This window comes from Uloborus diversus, chromosome 1 (assembly GCF_026930045.1).
Source record: "Uloborus diversus isolate 005 chromosome 1, Udiv.v.3.1, whole genome shotgun sequence".
In the NCBI taxonomy this organism is placed as follows: Eukaryota; Metazoa; Arthropoda; class Arachnida; order Araneae; family Uloboridae; genus Uloborus; species Uloborus diversus.
Genome location: NC_072731.1, coordinates 2,913,794 through 2,934,854, shown reverse-complemented (window position 1 = coordinate 2,934,854; position 21,061 = coordinate 2,913,794). Strand labels below are relative to the sequence as shown.

Below are 21,061 nucleotides of genomic sequence, written 5' to 3'. Positions count from 1 at the left end.
AAGCTATTGGATGTGATGGAACTGTAATAAATATTGGAAGTAGTAACGGTGTAATCACTTCGATAGAAAATGCGATAGGAAGGCCTTTTCAATGGTTAGTTTGTTTGCTCTATTTAAATGAGCTGCCTTTGCCGCCTCTTCTGCTTTTAGATGGCAAAACGGTCTGGTGACCTAAGTGGATAAATCATGAAATGATAACTCAACTTACCATTAATCATCATTTTGACTACGGAATAATGAATAACAAGTGGCGTGGGCACCCATAAAGGGGCTAGAGGAGGGCTCCAGCCCCCTTTATACATTAGCAGTGACAAACTTTTACATAAACTGTATGCATAAACATCAAAATATTTCAACTGACGCCATTAATAAACAACGATTGTAAAGATTCATTTACTTACTCACGCTTAAACTCGTTGAACTTACAAACTTCCTTTTCATATAATTGCTTTCAGAATTACAACAGTGTATGTATTTTAAGTAAGAGCTTTGTCTTTTAATGAAAATTAAATAACAATCCCCTTTACATTGGGGTTGGAAGCCTAAAGTTCTTAAATGAAACTCATTATTGTAAAACGCTTCCAGCATTATAACGAGGACAACAGTAAGGATCAAAATCCGCATAAATTAATAAGATGATAAGTTTTTTCTCTAAAAATACCAATTATACTGAAGACAACAGATCCAAAAAATCCTCATTGAAATCAAGTGAGAAGGAAGTTAGTAGGAAACAGGTAGAGAGTAGAAAAAAGAAAAACTTAGGCCTTAAAACCCAAAAATTGTCTTAGCCCCTACTAAAATTACACATACGGGTGCCTGTGACAAGTGGGACACATACAATATCGCGCTGAGATATCCAGCTGCAGTTAACGTTAAACTTCACAACTTTGAATTTTTAGTCGAGCTCTACCAAGTCCAATATCCCCAAACCGGCAGCTTATGAAACCCCACCATTCTATTTGAACCACACACTGCATTTCAGTGAGAATAATTGTTCTTTCAGGTCTTCAGTTATACATGCAAGCCTTGAAGACCGATTCACTGCCGTTGCTGACACGTGAACTGGGGATTCGTGTCGTGGTTCACGATCCCCGGTCAATTCCGATAGCAGCCGAGGACGGAGTAGATGTTCGACCTGGAGATATGACTTCCATTAAGCTCGATTACGTGGAAATCCATCGCTTGGGGAAGCCCTGGGGTGTCTGCGCGAAGGACGGAGAAGTTCTCAGTTACAACTATTCCAGAGATCCTTACAGCCAGAACGTGAGTACCAACTCTTCCGAGGCTACAGGACAGAGATGGTCAACCTTTATACCAACAGCCCTCTTTTGCACCTATGTTAATAGCAAAATTAACCACCCACCAGTGTTGGGCATTAATCAATTTTTCAATTGCCTTGTTAATTGATTAAAAAAAGTAATTAAAATTAAATAAATTGCAATTAAATTAATTGAAATTAAACTATTATTTGCCCTTTGCAATTAATGTAATTGGATTAATGTACATTAATCGTTTCTCACAATTAAAATAATTGCAATTATTTTTTAAAATTGTTTTTTGAAACAATTTAAACTAACAATTAACTTTATGTATCAATAGGTACAGCGCAAGGTACAGAGTCGAAAGTATTATTCAATTTCGTTTTTTTTTTCAATGCTGATTGCTTGCTCGCCGCGTGAACTAGTCTCGTCTAGGCAAGCTTTATCCACACGTAAATGTTTGTGTTTTAATTAAGTGTTTTAACTTAGTGTAAATCATTGTTTTAGTTTAACTTATAACAGGGAAGGTGAGAAAGGACATAACAGGGGACGTGTGGTCTCAGAGACCGCTCTGTTTTATTTTATTTTTTAAAATCATGTACTAATTAAGATACATATTTCTTAAATTTCTCTCAGATGTTATTTAGACTTTTATTAATAAATTAAAAAAAATGAAAAAATGGGTTTTGAATTTTTAATTGAAATATACCTTTTCTAAGGAAATTTCGCTGGGACCATAATCAAGAGGAAAGTCATATGCTGCAGTAAATAATTTATTGCTCGTAATAAAGTTACTGTTGAGCATTGATCTTTTATTGGTTCGAACATGTGTATTTAAATAGATAGTAATATGGTACCCGTCCAGCGTCCACATCCCAGGTAGACCTGTCGCTTTCGCCTGTACAGAATATTATACAAAACCAGTAATTTTTTAAGGGTTAGTTTTAATTAAAAGTCACAAAACAATTGACAATTGTTAATTGTAGCAAACTACAATTAACAATTAATTAATTGTTAACTGTAGTAGTAAACTACAATTAACAATTAATTAGTCGTTAATTGCAATTTTCCACAATTACAATTGATCAATTGTTAGTTGTTGTGGTTACGTTCACCAATTAATAAATTGTTAATCTTTATTGTTCATGCAATTAAAATTTGCCCAACTCTGCCACCCATCCGTTAAACATTAATGTTGATCTATACATTAGGGCATTATTATTATTATTATTTTTTGAAATTATTTTGAAGCAGAGTTATTGTAAGGTAATCATATACAGTGTACCGATTCCCGACTTAACGATATCCTCAATTTAATGATACATTTCACTGGTCCGAATTTGACTGCATTGAATATATATGATCCTCGATTTGACAATGTCCTTGATTTAACGATAATTTTTAGCAGTCCCTTGCCAATCGTTGAATCGGGGTTATACTGTATACAATTTCGTATAATTCAATTCAATCAACAAAAATCTCATCTCGGACTTTCGCTTATTATCTTCTTTATCTTCTTTACTAATAATAAAGATGAAAGTCTCTCTGTCCGGAGGATGTCTGGATGTCTGTAGGATGTCTAAATCCCTGTGACGCGCATAGCGCCTAAACCGTTCGGCCGATTTCAATGAAATTTGGCACAAAGTTAGTTTGTAGCATGGGGATGTGCACCTCGAAGCGATTCTTCGAAAATTCGATTTTGTTCTTTTTCTATTACAATTTTAAGAACAAAAATATCATAAGATGGACGAGTAAATTACGAAATTATCATAACGTGGAACTGTAACATGGGCACAAGCGAATTGGCGAGATACGAAATTATCATAACGTGGAATCGTAATATTGGTACAAGCCAATTGGCGAGAAAATTCACCATACATTATTTGTAAAAATACAGACGAACAAAAAGACCTTTTAATTTTTCTATTACGGGCAAAGTCGTGCGGGTACCACTAGTGACAGAATAAATCTTCAGTATGGATTTTTGCTCTTCCTTGGCCATGCAGTAGTCATGCTGTTTCTGAATAACGCAATGCACCAGTCAGATGTCCTCTCAAGTTCAGCTAGAAGTTTCTGTCTAAAACAAAACGAACCTACTTTCCCATTGACTTTCTAGTACCGTAAACCGGGGCTACTTGAGCCTTTAGGGGCAATTTGGACCCATGATGAAAAGAAGAAAAATTATTTTGAATTTTGACATCTTGAATTCAAATTATGTTTTTCGCATTCACGAGAGTGTGTATGTTGGGGGGTATGTGCATGTGTGTGTAGGCATATGTATTAGTGTCTGTGCAGACATGAATGTGTGGGTAGTTGTGTGTATGTGTGTGTGTATCTTTTTGTGTGTGCGTATGTGTAGTTGTCTGTATGTATGCGTGTGTGTATGTATGTGTGTATGCGTGTGTGTGTATGCGTGTGTGTATGTATGTGTGTATGTGTGTGTAGGTGTATGTGTGTGTGTTTGTGTGTGTGTGTAGTTGTGTATTTATGCGCGTTTGGTAGGACATGGATGCAACCTGGAGACGGCTTTCGCTATAGGAGCAGCATCGTGAGTAGCCGGTCGACGGTGATGGTGCGGAGGGTGGCGGTGGGAAATTAAAATGATAGGACGCCAAAAACAGTCAAATGAAAGCAATCAGCAATCGTGATAGCTAAAAAAATTGTTTAAAATCCGTCCAAGGCTTATAAAATTGCAAATGAGACTTATGACTGGCTGAAAAATCCTTTTACAGCAAATGTTGAATACGCTGATGCAGCTTGCCAGAAAGAACTGTTAGAAATCAGATCAGATGTATTGAAAGAAGTAAACATTAATTCAACAGCAGGGATTATGAGGACTTATCGCAAAATATAAAAAATATCTTATTTATATCCAAGTGTGGGGAAAATGATCCTCAATTTATTCTTTTCCCTACCTCCTTCTTGTGGAATCAGGTTTTAGTTATGTCAAAAGAAAGAAACTGCTTGTATATTTTCGACGGAGGAAACTTTCATCTGTTCTTTATCAAATTTGGACCAGTGAATTAATATGTAATTCACTGAAATTTCGCATTGTACTAAGAAGCCTGAAAACTTGGATTTCAAAACCGTCGAAGCAAAAAATAACATAAACATTAAAAAAAAAGTTTTTTCTTCTGTTTTGTTTTTCATATTTTAATTGTTAATATTAAAATGCAGAGAAAAATGACAGTTTTGTTGAAAATTGTTATCACTTTCTTCAAAAAAAAAAAAAAAAAAAAAATCAAAATTGTAACTCCATCACACATGGAATGGCCCTAAACTGAAAGTCATTTTTTTCCTTGTTATAATCAACGTAGTAGGATTAGATTGTAGATCGCTATAAAATAAAATACTTTTAAGAAATTCAAATGAGAAAAACGATACGAATGAAGGATTTAAAAACGTAACCATCGCAACAAAATGAAACGTGAAAACTTGATTGGAGGAAGAATTTCCAAATTAGGTGTAAAACGCTTATAACTTTTTTTTTTCTTATTGAGATAAGAACTTTGATCCTCAACCTTAAGCCGTATTAAATCTAAGATGAAAAAAAAACGCTCTTTCGAATAATGTAAAGAAAGGAACAATTTAATCAATTTTTAATAATGGTTTTTAAAGAAATGAAGAAATTAAAGACCAAAATCTCTCTCTCTTTCTTTTCCAGCAAAACCAAGTAAAAATGGGTTGAAAACTCGACTAACTCTTGCCGTAATAAAGTTTGAAAATTGGAACAAATTTCACCCAACGCAAAAAAAAAAAAAAAAAAAAAAAAAAAAAAAAAAAAAAATCAGTTTTTTCGAATGACATATAATATTTAAATATACAAGCAATTTTCAATCCCCAAATTTCACCTCATTTTATTTACATGCTCAAAATTATACTGAAGTGAAATTTTTTCTTTAGGACTCACCCTTTTTTGTAAACAGCTGCTTTTATGGTCAAAAATGGCCCCTTTTTTCATTTAAAAAACGACTATAGTTTAAATTTATTGAATAATGAAATAAACAAAAATTCCTTAAAACTTTACTTTGGTAAATTTTTCGATACCTCTTGAAATCACTGTGAAAATCGTAAGTTTTTATCATTAAAACGTTTTGAGAAAAGGTGCTTAATGTTTAGCGATTTAACATTACGCATATGAGGGAGAGGTTGTACCTCGGGACACTACTGATTTCTGAGAATCTATTTTTAGCAGCCATGCTTTTTTTTTTGTAATCTCTAATAGTAACCTCCACCACTAAATGGTGCTATAGTAACATTTAGCATCAAGATAGCTAAATTGATGATTTTGTGAGGGAAAGAAAATTTCATGACTCCAAAGTTAATGTCATTTTCTGTCTTCGTATTTGTGAAACTAATCAACTGAGTTTTATATTGTTATTAAAGAGAAGTACTTTAAATATTTTGGTTATCAGAAAATAATTATAGTGCATCTAGATTGACCCCATTTTGATTTTTCTTAAACCACGTGGAGATTTTGTACTTCGGGACAGCCAAACATATTGCACCTTAGGACACGTCCCAAGGTGCAACATATACATGGCTCTTAATAATTAAGATTTGTTTAGGAACATGGAAAAATGTTCTAATCTCATATAGTCTTTTAAACACATTTTTTTTTTTTGGAGCAAAATTGGTTTAGGTTTATGGTTGTTTCCTGAATAATGAAGAGTGTCCCACGGTATAACAGGGTGTATCCCAAGGTACAATAGGATATTGTACCTTGGGGTACAATAGGATATTGTACCTTGGGGTACAATAGGATATTGTACCTTGGGACGGTTTGGAACTCTTAATTTAAATGACTGGCAATATTTTATTTCAAACTGACTGAATTTAAAAAAAAATACTGCAGAGAAATATGCCGGGGTATTTTAATGTGACTTTTAGATTTTAAATTTGATTTAAATAACTGACGTTAAAAATTTAAATATGAAAAGTGTCCCAAGCAGCAACACTCTCCCCTACAGGGTACCTATCCCCTTTAAATTGGAATGAAAAAAAAACTACTAATCAAACTTTTTTCGGACCTGCCTCCAACTCTATCTGGTGCTAAAAAAAACAAACTGAAATTCTTAGCAAAATCGACTGGGTAGCTCTCATATTTTGCGCATTCAAACACACAGACGCTTTTTGGAGATATCATTTTATACTACGTTGAGATAGTCCAGTGTAAACTTTAGACTTTTTCCAATTTATATTGATTTTAATCACATACATATTGTACTTGATTTTCTGGTTTTTGATCCCGAAAACTCCTGTAGTTGTCTACAGAATTGATCTACAGTTTTTTTTTCTCTCCAGGACTGTGAACGTGCCTGTGTGAACAACGAAATATTCCGAAGATGCCACTGTTACCATCCTCGTTTCATCCGGTCTACCATCATACCACGACGAGGATTCATCTGCCCTACTAACGGCACAGCTGGAGGTAGGAATCTTTTCAGTTGCAAATGCGTTTCACAATGGATTTGGCGATTCTACTTTGAAACGGAAGGATGATATAGTTTCATGATCAAAGATTATTTAGTTAATCAAAGATTGATATATTTTTTAAAACTGCTTTATTAATTTAAAAATTAATATTTTTTTATACTAGTGCTTAAATAATTATTAAAGCTTTAAAACAGTTTAAGATAAGTGGTTTTAGTTATTTTTATTGATTTTTATATAAAATACCGAACTGCTCCGCAAAATTTCCAATGGCTCCTCAAACTCACCCTAGATGCTCCTAAAATTGTTCCTCCAAGGTTTGCAACCTTGGTTTTCACTAATCCCTTTGGTGTGCTTTGGCTTTGTCTAAATATTGATAAACATCTTCCACAAAAAAAAAAAAAAAAAAATCACCCATTTGTCTTATTTTGTTTCTATGCAAAATTCAAATATACCAAGAAAAGCCGACAACTGTCAAAATGACCATGGGTTACATTTTTTAATTTTTTTTTTTTAAACATTTCTGCTGGATAGTTCCATACTAGAGGCAGAGAAAGTAGTGATTTGAAGTGTTTGACCTTCAGTCATTCATTTTTCAGGGAAATATTCGCTTGCGCGGAATTTTAGAATTTTTGTTTTCTTGTTTTCCAACAGCGTAATTCACATTTCTTCCATTGAGCAAAGTGCTCGTAAAAAATGTTTGAGACATATTTTTTTCGATTTTTTTTAATGCTTCAAGTTAAACTGTATGAATTGTAAATCATATCAAAACAAACATAAATTGCTTTTCTTCGTTACATACATTTTTATACAATATTCACAGCTTCTTTTAAAGAATGGTCATTTTGACTGTTGACATTACTAGGTAAAGGGTAAAAATCCTAATGTTTAAATCAATATCAATTTAATGTCACCCAAAGAGCACATCTAACATTTAAACGTTTCATAAACTTTTTAAAATGGTTGCCACATTGTTGACAAACGTTTCATAAACGTTTTAAAATAGTTGTCACAATGCTTACAAAGGTTTTAGAAACGTTTTAAAACGGTTGTCACATTGTCGACAAACGCTTAGGAAACGAAGTTTGCGACTTCGGAGGTTTTTGCAGGACAAAGCATTTTCCCTGATAATAAAACATAAAAAATCCAAGCTCTTCTAGTAATTTTTAAAGATACATCTGTTTTAGAACAAATGCAAATTTTAAACTTTGAGATTTACTATGCTGTCGTGGTAAGTGCAAATGTCCGAGTTCAAAATGAGATATTGATTTTTAAATTTACACTTGATTGAATTGTCACGTGTTAAGATTTTTTTAAAAGTATTTCTCATTTACAAATAATCATAAAACATTGCATTCAGATAAATTGTGTTACAAAGATCTCCACTCCATACAATACCTTAAAGTTCATAAAAAGTGACGATACGACATCTTTGTGCTTAGCAATGAAGTATGTTGAGCATGTCATTGCTTACGTTCGACGAGCACGACCGGTAGCGATCGGTTGGTTAATCACGTGACAGCAATGAAGTCAGTGGTTACTAACCGGTTGTTCACGAAACAATGCTTCATCGAACGCTTTCGGTTGATCACCAGTTACTTGCGCAGACATGACGCAGACGAATAACACGCAGGTGAAAAATACATATAATTGTATGTGTACATGTCACGTGGTTCCATCAACCAATCAACCAGCTAGAGTTGCGGTCGATCGGTAGATCAACCGGTGAGGCTCATAAAACTAAGGCCCCTATATATACGAGCCGACGCATCAGCTTAAGATAAGCCTTTTTGGGTCGTGTGTTTGAGTCCTTGTGTTTTCTGGCGAGTTATCTTGTTGGTGATCGTTCACTGTAAGCAATTATTAGCGGCACGTGAATTATTTATAAAATAAAATTTTATTTTCTGCAAATTTGGCGAAATCCGAAACTTTGCTGTGGTAACCCAAGCAGTGCAAAAATGAAAAATCCGATCCAAAATGGCTAAACTTAGACTGATGCGTCGGCCTATCTATATAGCGGCTCTAATAAAACGACATCGGAAGCAACTAGTTAACCGGTAGCTCTCAAGACAAGAACGCTGCGGTTAGCAACCGGTTACTCACCGGTCGACCGGTGAGGTTCGTCGAACGCAAGCTTAGTAACCTTAACGGTGAAATTAGTTTACATTAATAATAATTATTAAAAAAATATACCTTCGATGTTTATTTATGATTATTTTTTTTTTCTTTCGTAGCAGAGATTGACGATTGTTTCGTGGAAGTAATGACGGACAATGACGCTGGTAAAATTGATTGCAGTTGTCCTCCGGCATGCAGGTGAAGTGACGATTTATTTCAGCTCGCATTGTTTGTGATCGAAATTCGATCACTTCTGTTATGTGTCTCCCCTTATCTATTTGCATGTCAGTTCGACCCGTTAGCAGTTCATTAAAAATACATTAAGCATTTATTTTGTTTAATTTTTAGCCTACTTTCTAAGTAAAACTAAGAGAAAGAAGAAAAGGGCATTAAAAAAATGCTTAGTGTCGTCTTAAAAATATCGCAAAAAACAAAACAAATTCAAAAATAAATACAATAAATTCAATTTTGAACGGTTCAAATCCGTTAACATTAGCGCCTGTGAATAAACTGAAAGTCAACATAGATTTCAAACTTGAAGGCGGATTTACTTGAAACAAATTTTGTTCGAAATAGCTCGTGACGACCTACTCCCGACTCCGAGAATTTTGAGGCACCTGACTCCAACTCTGACTCCTATGCCCGAAAATTAGTCGGACTCCGACTCCCCGACTTTGATTCTGACTTCGTATTTTTCATAAAAATGTATACGCGGTGGAAAAATGACTGACTCTGACTCTTAGAAACTGAGACTCCGACTCCTTTATCCAAAAATAAGTCCGACTCCGAAAACAAACATTGGCAGTGTTGCAGACTTTAAAGGATAATAACCAATTCCATCTCCAAGTCTTTGAATTAAACACCTTCGGCTCTTGAATCTCTTTTGTCTTAAAATGAGATTGACTTCGACTCCAACTCTGCAGCCATGGTTTTTACTTTGAAATACATATATTTTTAACGTGGTTTGTTACTATTTTCACTCTGAAGTTTAATTTATGTATTCAATTTTTGGCGGAGAAATTCGGAGTCCTTTATGTTTCTACATAAGGATATGCGCAGACGATTTTTATTTTTTTTTTCGACAATGAAAATTATTTCTTTAAGTTGACATTTTACTGTTTTCATTATTTTGAAAGTAGGGGAATGTGGGGCAAAGTGACTTAAGTGTGGGGTTAAATGACTGATCTTTTTCAAAATGAACAAATCGGAAATTGGTTTTGAAGATTACAGCACATAAAGAAAGAACATTCTATTTTATAATAATACTTCCGTCGAAACAGTATTTTTTATTTTTGGCAGTAAGTTTGTGTCTTTAAAAAAAAAGTGGAAAATTTTCACTTTTTTTTCATGGGGCAAAGTGAAAAATAAAATATTTTTCTAATGAAATACTTTCTATTCGATTATAAAACATGTTTTTGATCAAAAGAATTAGTAAATAAAAGGTTGAATAAATAAATGAATAATAAAATGAATAAATCAATTAATATATGAAGAAACATAAATGAGCGAGTAAAAGGATGAATGAATATGAAAATAAGTAAATGAATGAATAAAGAGAGAGAGAGAGAGAGAGAGAGAGAAATGAATTACTTAATGAAGAAATTAAAATGAATTAATTGATAAATGAAAACTTATAAGTGATTTATATTAAATGATTGAGTGAGAAAATGAAACAAACTATTTCACTTTGCCCCCCCCCCTATGTGCTTGACTAATTGTACAATTTATTTCAATCACAAATAAGCTTAATGTTAGTTAAATTAATACTGCATTGAATACTAGGAGGTGTATATTTATGTTTAACTTAATCATTTTACAGTAACAAAAATAATTTGGGACTTGCAACAAAATATTACAATATGAGAGTCGTTTTTTAAACATTGCCTGCACTGTTAAAACCAGGAGTTCCACAGGGGTAAAGAATTTCACCCAAGGGTGAAAAAACAGTGCCTCTGGGTGAAACAGAGGCTAGGAAGTGTCGTTAAGGTGCTTTTGGTTCCTCAGTGGGTGAACGACGTCAACAAAAGTGCTAAAAGACCATTCAATAGGAGAGCGACTCCTTGCGCATGCGCTCTGACTTATCGTCCAACGAAACTTCAGTTTGAATCGCGAACGAAGGAAGTTGCAACGAAATTTACTTTCACATGGAATGAAGTACAAAACTGAAAATTTCGTGGATTAATCTTCGAAATCTGGCGTAAGTAAAGGCATTTGGTCATATTGTAGTTCTTAGAACTTTCGAACATATTTAAAGTGTTTAAAGTATGTTGACAACTCTTATTGTTCCGTTTACCTTATTAAACATTTAATGTCTTGTTATTTATATCCTGCAAAACTGTTACCTAAAACTATCTATCAGTACTATCTTGAACAACAACAACATTAAAAATAAAAACGTTTAAATCAGCTGATAATTGAATTGCTAATTCCGGAATAAAAATGCATCGACGTAAACAGCCTATATACCAATGTCTATTTCTTCTGAATGAAATAACTATGTAGTGGAAACGAACAGAGCAGCAAAGGCAGAGGAAAAAAAAACTGCGTGAAAAGAAATCTCTCACTCAGCGTTTGACTCATGTTTCATATCGTGTTTTGGTTAACGTATCTTTCTCAGGTGTTATTGCACGAAGCTAATGTAGTTATCTGCTCGTTTTTATTTTTAATCTGACGGAAAACTTGACATTGGAAAGAAGGGCTTTTAAATTAGTATTTATCTTGTACGCATAAGGATACTCAAATTTCGACTCTTATAATAAGTATTGATAAGTTACGCTCGATTAAAATTTTAAACGTTTATGAAACGCTTTTATTTTCCTATGATTCTAATCTAATGTTACCTAATATTTCTGGTTGTTGCGGCAAATGATTGATAAATACCTTCCCTGTTCATTTTCGGTACGGATTATAGTAAAAATTGTCAACAACATATTAATTACTGAGCAATTCAAGTGTGAATATAAGAAAGTTAGTGCACGAACAGACAAATTAAAGTCATGAACACTTCTAAACTATGTTCGAAAGTTGAAATGTGATCAAATGCCTTCGTATATATAAATCAAAATAAATAAAACACAATTGTATTCAAAAACGCACACAACACGGAGGGGTGGGGGGGGGGGGGATCCCTATAGGAAGCAATAAAGGTGCCATTTTTCTCAGCTAGGGTACCATCTTTTCACCTACGGTGCACGTTGGGTGAAGGGAGCCAGTTTTTCACCCTTGCTAAGGGTGCAATTTCGGCTCTTTTTCGGGTGTCGCTGGTGAACAAGCGTTTCACCCCTGACAGGTGCCAAACGCAACCTGTAGTTTTAACAGTGTGTATCACCAAATGCTTTAATCTTTATCGGTATTTTTTTCCTGACTGGTACAAATTTGTGCTTCTTCTAACGTTGTTTTGTCTTACTTTACATATGGTACTACATAGTTAAAATAATTCCAGATAGGTGGAGCTAAAAGCAGAGAAAATGTTTCACCTTTTCACTTTGCACTATGTCCCCTTACATTAATTCATTTTTTAAATTATTTTTCGGCAACATGGGAAAAACAAACTATTCTTTTGATGTGATGTATTTCATTTAATGAGCTTATTAATTCTAATTGCTTTTTTTTCTTTTTGAAAGCGGTTCAATAATTTTTTAATACGCAACTCCAATAAACTATAGGGGGCGCTGGAGCTACTGTCTAATGGCGGATGAAAAAAGTAAAACAAATAAATGCCGTAATTTATAACTTGCTTTGACGCTTAGTGAATGACAGTAATTTTTCATCGTGTTTGTGGGAAGCTTTTTTTTCTTACTCTTCTGAAATTACATTACACCACAAACTGTCTGAAGCCTGTAATTTACCCCAAAGAAAACACATGGAATGAAATGTTTTACCTATTTCGGCGGTAGTGTTAATCACCGCAAGATAGCGTATTCGAGCTCTGGAGTTGCGAAGAGAGAAAAAAGTATTATCTGCTTTGTTTAAAGTATTTGTTTATTCATTTTTTAACGCATTTAATTTTCTAGATGATCGAGGTGTATTATTTTATTTCAAAAAATCGGCTTAAAATATTAAAAAATTATGTTGGAAATAATTTGCGGTTTTAGCTTTGAGAATATTGATCAGATACTAGAAAGTCGGTGTTTGTGTACGGGAAAGTAGACTCGTTTAACTCTAGACGGAACTTCTTGTTCTGGAAAAAAATGCAGATTTGCTTTTAGAATAATAATAGGCAGTTCCCCCTCGATCAAACGCGGACTTGGGTGGCACGAGTACCACGAATTATAAAAATCGAGGATAACCCGAAATCGTTCAAAATAGAGTTTATGCAACAGCTTCGCCGGCACTTTAAATTTCCTCTCACCTTTAATATATCAAAAGGTATGACTAAATCTGAAAAGGAGGGGTGGAGGGTAAATGGACTGTGGACGAAACTGAGGATACACTCAAAAAAGGAGATGAATAAGACAAAACTTGTGCTTGCATGAAAATGATTATATTGTAATCGTGACTCAAACGTTGAAAATATATGTGGTACGATGTTGAAAACTAAATCTATTTTATAAACCGAAGTACTAAAGAGCAATTAAAAAAAATTGTTCTTAAGTTAACGCTAAGGTAAGCTAATTTATTCGTTAAAATGCATCTCACTACACTGTTAAAAATTCAGGAAGATTTTCTGGTAATTGTTAGTGTAAAATGGTGAACTTACAGCATCGCTGATTTTTACGGTAATTTCTACCGAAGAAATAAGTGATCCCAGCTCCAATTGGTTGCTGTGACCTACCGAGGAAACCGTGAAATTTTACTGTAACATTTGATTTTTACGGTAATAGTTACTAGCAACATGGATACCAGTAGCAATTACCGTAAATTTTCCGGAAAATTTTTAACAATGTATTAAGTTCAAAATTTACAAAAACAACATACTAAAAATAAGATTTGTAGATTTTCTTTTATTTAATTTGTTGTTGCGAAAACACTTATTCTTAACTAGCAAAAATACCCGGCGTTGCCTGGGTCAGTAATAATTATGAGAAAAAATCGTTACTTGCTTTTGTTTTCTGTTTTAAGTGAAAGAATTTAAAACAAATCTTTTTGACTTGATTAAAAATCGAGCTTTTTCCTTACCCATAAAACTAAAATAGCAATAAAGCAATAAGTATAAAGAACAAAATAGTATTGATTTAGAAACGAAAGCACTATATTTAAGCATATACAAATTTCCAAAACATGAAATTAATCTTCTCATGTTTAAAAAGATTAATCTGTTGATACTTTTTTTTTAACCTGGAGTCTAAAACCTTCTCTGTGTTGCTATTGAAGTTGCTCGTGATCCCCTTTTACATGCTTTAGTTATTTTGGGAAATTTCAATCATTGTGGGCTCTTGGTGCGATTTTACCGAATTTGCGAAAGTCGTTTTGTCGTACCTTCGATGATGCTCCCCCCTTCTTCCCTTACTTTGTAAAACGATATGATATTAATTTTTGTTACAGAGATATCGTCGGCAGATGCTGACATACCTGCCAGATGCTTGGTCACCATAAAATGGTGCTAAACAGTTTCATCCGAAATGTTTCCAAAATAAGTAGTAAAATTTGGTGATTGTTTGAAATTGTGCAAAAAAGGAAAATTAATGGAAGTTTTTGTGCTATTTATGGATTTGCCTAATTTAGTTGCTGGATTATTTAACATAGTAAAAAAAGTTTTTTGAAAATTCTTTGATTGGCGATATTTTGTTTACATGGTGAAAGCTGAGAAACATTATGACATAGTATTCGGCTTCAAAAACAGCGACGTTGAAAAAACTGCCAAATGCATCAGCTACGGAAATCTTTCTGCAAAAATTTTGGCGATATTTCTGCTGGTTGATTGGATAATGAGTAAGTGTTCAATCAGCATAAATAATAATAAAAACCATTAACATTGAAGTTCCGTTTAGGTGAAAAATGATCAACCAAATCATGTATTATTTGCCAATCTTGTGCAAAAATCTTACTTCAAGATTTGACTTGAGAAAAGCCTTGAACAGTCACGAAAAGCAAAGATAGTCAACAATACAACAATTGTCGCTATCGTCAGGGAGTTGAGATGATACACTAAGTACTGTATTGAGTTGAGGAAAGCCTTCGAACATGGAACTAAAAAGCTCATAACTCGTTTTTTATTCTACTTACAAATTTCGAACAGGTGCCATCTTCAGCAGAAAAATCAGAGCTTTCGATGGACAAATAATGTAAATATGTGCAAGTATTTTTTCATCCCAATATTAGAGAATTTATACAAAAATTGTGTTTTATTGCCCCCCTAAGGGGGGTTTGCCCCCCATAACGGGACAAAAACTACCCTATGTGTTATTCTGATGCATAAGCTATATTATTGTAAAGTTTCATCAAAATCCGTTCAGTAGTTTTTGCGTGAAAGAGTAACAAACATCCATACATCCATACAGACAATCTTTCGCATATATAATAGTAGTAAGATTCTTGACTGACTTATTCTTAACATCAATATTTCAACCGACCGTGCTACATCTTGTCTCTCTAAATACCGTATTAGTTTATCAGCTTGTTATGAAGCCGTTTTATTTTTCCATCAGCGCTTGTACGTTGAACTCTTCATCTTCATTTTCATCTTGCTCTTATTCTTTTCTCTATAAATTTATTTTCCTTAATACAGTACAAAATCCCCCCCCCCCCCCCCCGAAGTTAGCGAGTAACCCACTCTCGGGTAATCAGCAGTTTTCTGTAGTTGTATAAGCTGATTGAAAATTCTGCAGATGAATTTTCGGAACAGTTTTCAATCTGAAGTAACTCGTATTCAGTCAAACCTTAATATCTCGAACCTCCTTATCTCAAAATCCTTGATGTCTCGAAAAAAAAATTTCCCCAGCATTTTCTATGAAACTCCTATGTATTTTCCATAGTTATCTCGAAATTTATTTTTTGAAACCCTTGAATGTCGAAATTTTTGCACAGAATTGTTTTAATTGTTTTTCTTTGGCAACTTTTGTAGTAAAACCAGTTCCAGGGACAATTGCTTGACGTTTTTCATCAATTTTCTAGGAAATTTTGTAAATGGAGGATTGGGGCAAGATAATAGGGGAGTGTTGATATGAGGGAGGTGCTGTGTTTCCCCCACAGTTTAGAATCTTTGTGCATTTGTTGTGCACTTTGAGGAAAGGGGGTCGATTATTTCGTCCGTTAACTGTGAAATGTGTTCCTCATTTTAATCATTTTGCTTTTTAACTCCTACAAAATGGCTGCTGAGAACTTTTTGAATGTGAGGTTACTGGTTGAAGATATAGTTAGAATTTTTAAGTTTTTAGGTGAATACACCAAGTTGAAATTGTTGTTCATTTCAAAATCTCATCCTGTGCACTTTCGACAATTATAAAATTTCAAATCTAGTAAAATATTGAAGACTACTTTATTGATCGTAATTCGAAGTGACCCCATAGTACATATATAAATGCATATAGCGTACGTGTGTGTAATTGTGAGAGTTACTCGTGTAATTATTTTAAAACCTTGATAACTCAAAAACTCGATATCTTGAATTTTTTTTCCTGTCCCAAGAGATTTGAGATATCGAGGTTGTACTGCATATATATTTCTCAAGGAAAAAAAGATACTGTAGAGCTGCGAGAGAAAATCCAAGTGAATTTGATGAAACTTTCCTTGAAAGTGCATAAAAAAACGAAATAGATTACGAATTCGAAATGAATTATGACTGAAGATTTTAACTCTCTAAACAGTTGTTCCAGCAGCTCCAACTGACGTATATGATTCGAACAAGCTTAATATCAGGTTAAGTTTGGGAGTTTTCTATTAGTGTCGAAATTCAAACTTTGGAAGGATTTTTTATTCTTGATATCCGTAAAACAGGGAATGTATGAATACTCTGTCTAGAAAAAAGCGAAAACAGAAGAAAAAAGGCGTGATATTTCGGTTACCTTTGCGTTCATACGCATGTATGACGTACTATCTGTTCTCCAAAGCAAAGACTAGCCCTCGGGATAGATTCCATTTTAAAAATGGGCGATAGGTTGATGATGTGCAGTTTCCTTACATCTCTGTCCTTTTCGACGCCACTTAGGAAGAGCTGCTGAACACGTTATAGTGAGTGTCCAATTGGCCTTCTTTTACTTCCGGGTTTCCACCAGTATTTTGATAAAATCAGAGCAGAACTTAAACATTGGCATATTAAATGAAGGTTTTAGCTTAGGAAAACATCAGGCTGTATAGTGGTGTCCAAAACAGTTAAAAAAATTTCGTCTGTGTAGATTAAAATATAGATTTAGGTTGAAATTTGAGTGGGAAGCGTTTCGTTTATAAAATAGAGTCGAACTTGGATAATTCGAAATGCAATGGGGCCACTGCAAAACTTCGAATTATCCAAAAAAATATATATGTATTTTTTTTTTTTTGGTGCCATAAAATAATTAATTATAACAGAAATTGCGAAAAAATATTTTTTCATTAATTTTAAATAAAAGAACTACAGCTTTGTAAAATATTGAGATATTTCAGATTACATCAAAGAGTTTACTTATTTTTTTGAAGCAAAATCTTTCCATGAATGTCCATGTATTCATCCATGTTGACGTAATTAGTAAATAGTTAGCTGTCTTTCATGCACCTAGGGGAGGTACATTTTCTTTGTCAGGAAGGTCGCTAGGGACAGTGCTCTTGATCGATCCTGCCTTCCGGAAATAATTAGCTACTGTCGTTTGGCTCAATTCGGACCATGCATATAAATATATTCTTGTTGTATCGGAATTTAAATCATAGCAGAAAATAATTTGGCCACTTTTGAAATAACTACACTGAAACTGAATTTTGGCATTTTTGAAAGTGACCGCAACTTCGAATTCAAGAAGTTGGACTTTGAAATAACCAAGATTCTGTAGCATTATAATTGAATAGAAGTTTCAAGGGACAGACAGAAAACTTGGAATTATCCATGAATTCAATTAAAAGACTTCGAATTATCCAAGTTCGATCGTCTTCGTACATGAAAAAAAAGAAAAAGAGAAAAACTACTTTATATCTCAAAAAATAAGCAAAACAGAGAAAAATGGCAATGGAGTGGTTTCCTTCAGTCAAAAGTACTTTTAGTCATTGAAATGGATAGAATGAGCAAAAAAAAAAATAAAATAAAATAAAATAAAATAAAATAAAATAAATAAATAAATAAATAAAAAAAAAAACAAACATGGATCCAGAAAATACTTTTATTTTCCCAACTGTTTTTTTTTTAAATTAATTTTTTTAAATGTCCGATTTTTCAAACAAGGCATGGTCTTGATGACGTCACAAATGATGCACTTTGCCGCATCTTTCTACTACGTTTCCACGTTATGATAATCAAGCAGCGAATTAAAATTGCGCTCTACGCTTGCTATCAACCATATCGTTGCCAATGCACGTGAGTAAAGATGCGAATTATATATTTTGTTCTGTGAATGGCAACATTGAATGGCATTTCATCATTTGTGATGTCACACGACAGAAGTGTAAACAGTGAAAACGCACCGAATTACGTAATTTTTTAGAAATATTAAACTTAAATAAATTATTTGAAAAATGGTCAGATCCTATGTTTTTAAGCATGCTCTTTCAGAAAAAAATACTTTTAGAATTTTGGAAACGACCCCATTGGTGATTGAAAATGAACAAACACAATCAAACACAAGGAAATTTTCACTAGTTCTTGAAGGAAAGTAGGAACTATTTTTAAAGAAGCAGTACAAACAATAATGTCGAGATAAAGACTCGTTTTCAGAAATTTGGAAGAAAGAAATGCAGAAGAAAGTGCGAAACCGAAGTAACATCCAAACGTAACGAAAGAAATAGCGACTGTTGAAATGAATCGGCCTCGATACCTACCGCATTACAAAATCATGTATAGATATGCAATATTTTACTGTGGAACTGCTTTCACATTTCTCTGCAGGATACAAACAATCACTGCAAGGCAAATTTTGCTGCTGTAACCTATTACTTCTTTTTATGCTATTTTTACTATTTCTAGCTTGTTTTTGAGAAGGTTTTTTTATGCTATGACATTAGATCAATACAAGTCGATTTGTTTCGCAATTTTTTTTTTTTTTAAATTTTTCTTTCTAAACATTCTTGCAAGAACCAGTTGTATTTGACATTAGTTTCTGTAGAAAAACGATTTTTTTTTTGCTTTAAACATTTCGGAAAATTTAAGGGAGGATAGCCCTCTCCCCCTTATACAGAAAGGGGGGAGGGAGGATTATTGCTTCATACCAACAAATTCATATACTGGTTTAGGCTCATAATATATACTGCTAAACAACTTTTTGAATAATATTGATCTATGATGATTTTAAAAAGTTTTAAAACGTTTACAGGAGATAAATATGTCTCTCCTCCCCCCCCTATATATATATATATATATATATATATATATATATATATATATATATATATATATATATATATTACGTGATTTCTCATTGCACACTTGTTTTTTTTTTTTTTTTTTTTTTTTTTTGTAGGGAGAAAGACTATGACATTGTCCTCTCCAGCAGTAAGCTTAACTCCGATTTCTTCCAGTTGGTCAAAAAATCTCGATCTCTAACCATGAAGAATGGAACGCCATCTGTGATCAGTACTGATTCCGAGTAAGTTTTGCTTAAAGTCAAAAAAAAAAAAAAAAAAAAATAATAATAATAATAATAAAAAGAACAATTTGATTGCAATTTCGACCACTGCGGAAAACACATTTAAAATCGCAATGAATAACGAATGTTAACCCCTTTTAACATAACTTAGTGTGTCATTTTAATTTTGATAATCCATTTTGAAAACCCCTTAAAACATTTAAAAACATAGAGCAGGGGTTCACAACAGGAGGGGGTGTGCCCCCCTGGAGTGGTAAGGATGGAGAATTTGGCATAGTAAGGGTTAGAAGAATTTCCAGGGAGACGTGAATGTATTTCAAAATTTAAAATGAAAAAGTAAAAGTAACTACAATTTACTCAAATTTGAGGTCACATGTAAATATAATCGACGTTATTGCAGTTCTTAAGTTTTTAACGCGGGGTTTGTTCACATATTTCTGTAAATACATATTTGCAGCATTAGCAGGCATAAAGTCAATATATCGAGCAAGCACCCTGACAAGTGACCCGCAGTGCGCTTTTTCAGAAGCTGCAGCCTAAAAAGTCAAAAACTTGTCGAGAGAAAAAGCGGTTGTCCTCTTTTTTACGTTGTCAAAGTGGCTAGTACAACATGCCAATCTCACATACACTGGTGTACGAAATTAAGAGAATTTTCAGATTTGGTCAATAATTTTCAGAACCACTGGACCGATTTTAATGAAATTTGGCATGTGCATACATTGAAACAATACAAAACAAATAACCATCTAAAATTCAAAATACACAAGCATGATCATAAATGACACTCGTTAGAGTCGGATGGTATGAAACAGCAATTGCAAAACTAAAAAAAAGGGGGGTTAGTAGGGGGTTCGGTCCCCTCTAACAGACATATAGGCCTCGCAGTGTGACTCCGTACTTGAAATAAAGCAGTTTATGGGATCCTTAAGCAATTATTTCCACCCGTTCAACAACGCCGTTCTCAGGCTATGGATGGTCCCCGGAGAGGTGTTGCGAGTTGTTATTGCCCTCCTGAAAGCGTGCCAGACATGTTCTACAGGATTGGAGTCTAGAGATCTACTTGGGCAATCCATCGAGTGAATATCCTTCCCTTCCAGAAATTCGTCGACCAGAAGAGTTGTATGTGGTCTTGTGTTAACATCCATTAAAACTAACTTGGGGCTAACAACGCCCCTCAAGAGGGGATCATAGGGCTCCAAGATCACATCCCTATATTTCGCAACTGTCACAGATTCTCTCTCAAAGACGTGGAGGGGTGTGCGGCCATCCAACATGTTTCCTGCCCAGACCGTCAAACCTCCTCCTCCATAATGGTCGACTTCCCGGACATTGGAGGGTAAATAGCGAGTCCCTACTAAATAAATATTCTTGTCCTACGTTTACATGGATAGAAGCAGGGACCTGCTTCCTAACCTCCAATACCGGCGTAATCGACCATTATGGTGGTGGTGATTTGACGGTCTGGGCAGGCATCATGTTGGAGGGCCGCACACCCCTCCATGTCTTTGAGAGGGACTCTGTGACAATTTCGAAAAATAGGGATAAAGTCTTGGAGCTCTATGCTCACCTCTTGAGGGGCGCTGTTAGCCCTGAGTTATTTTTAATGGA

At 34.0% G+C, this 21,061-nt stretch overlaps 1 protein-coding gene across 1 annotated transcript; it reads left to right on the top strand.

Annotated features, from left to right (window-relative positions):
* The first annotated feature begins 1,017 nt into the window (after nucleotides 1-1,017).
* LOC129234275 (degenerin mec-4-like) lies at nucleotides 1,018-19,959 on the top strand. Its single transcript, XM_054868271.1, has 5 exons — nucleotides 1,018-1,263; nucleotides 6,564-6,690; nucleotides 8,927-9,008; nucleotides 19,328-19,453; nucleotides 19,920-19,959. Exons 1-5 carry the CDS (start codon nucleotides 1,018-1,020, stop codon nucleotides 19,957-19,959), a joined length of 621 nt encoding a protein of 206 aa, XP_054724246.1.
* Nucleotides 19,960-21,061: the final 1,102 nt, after the last annotated feature.

Excerpts from the sequence above, each read along its gene's own strand:
- LOC129234275 (XM_054868271.1), top strand. The coding sequence starts at position 1,018 with ATGCAAGCCTTGAAGACCGATTCACTGCCGTTGCTGACACGTGAACTG. Across the intron at positions 6,691-8,926 it reads TACTAACGGCACAGCTGGAG|CAGAGATTGACGATTGTTTC; the intron begins GTAGGAATCTTT and ends TTTCTTTCGTAG. Across the intron at positions 19,454-19,919 it reads GTGATCAGTACTGATTCCGA|GCATAAAGTCAATATATCGA; the intron begins GTAAGTTTTGCT and ends CAGCATTAGCAG.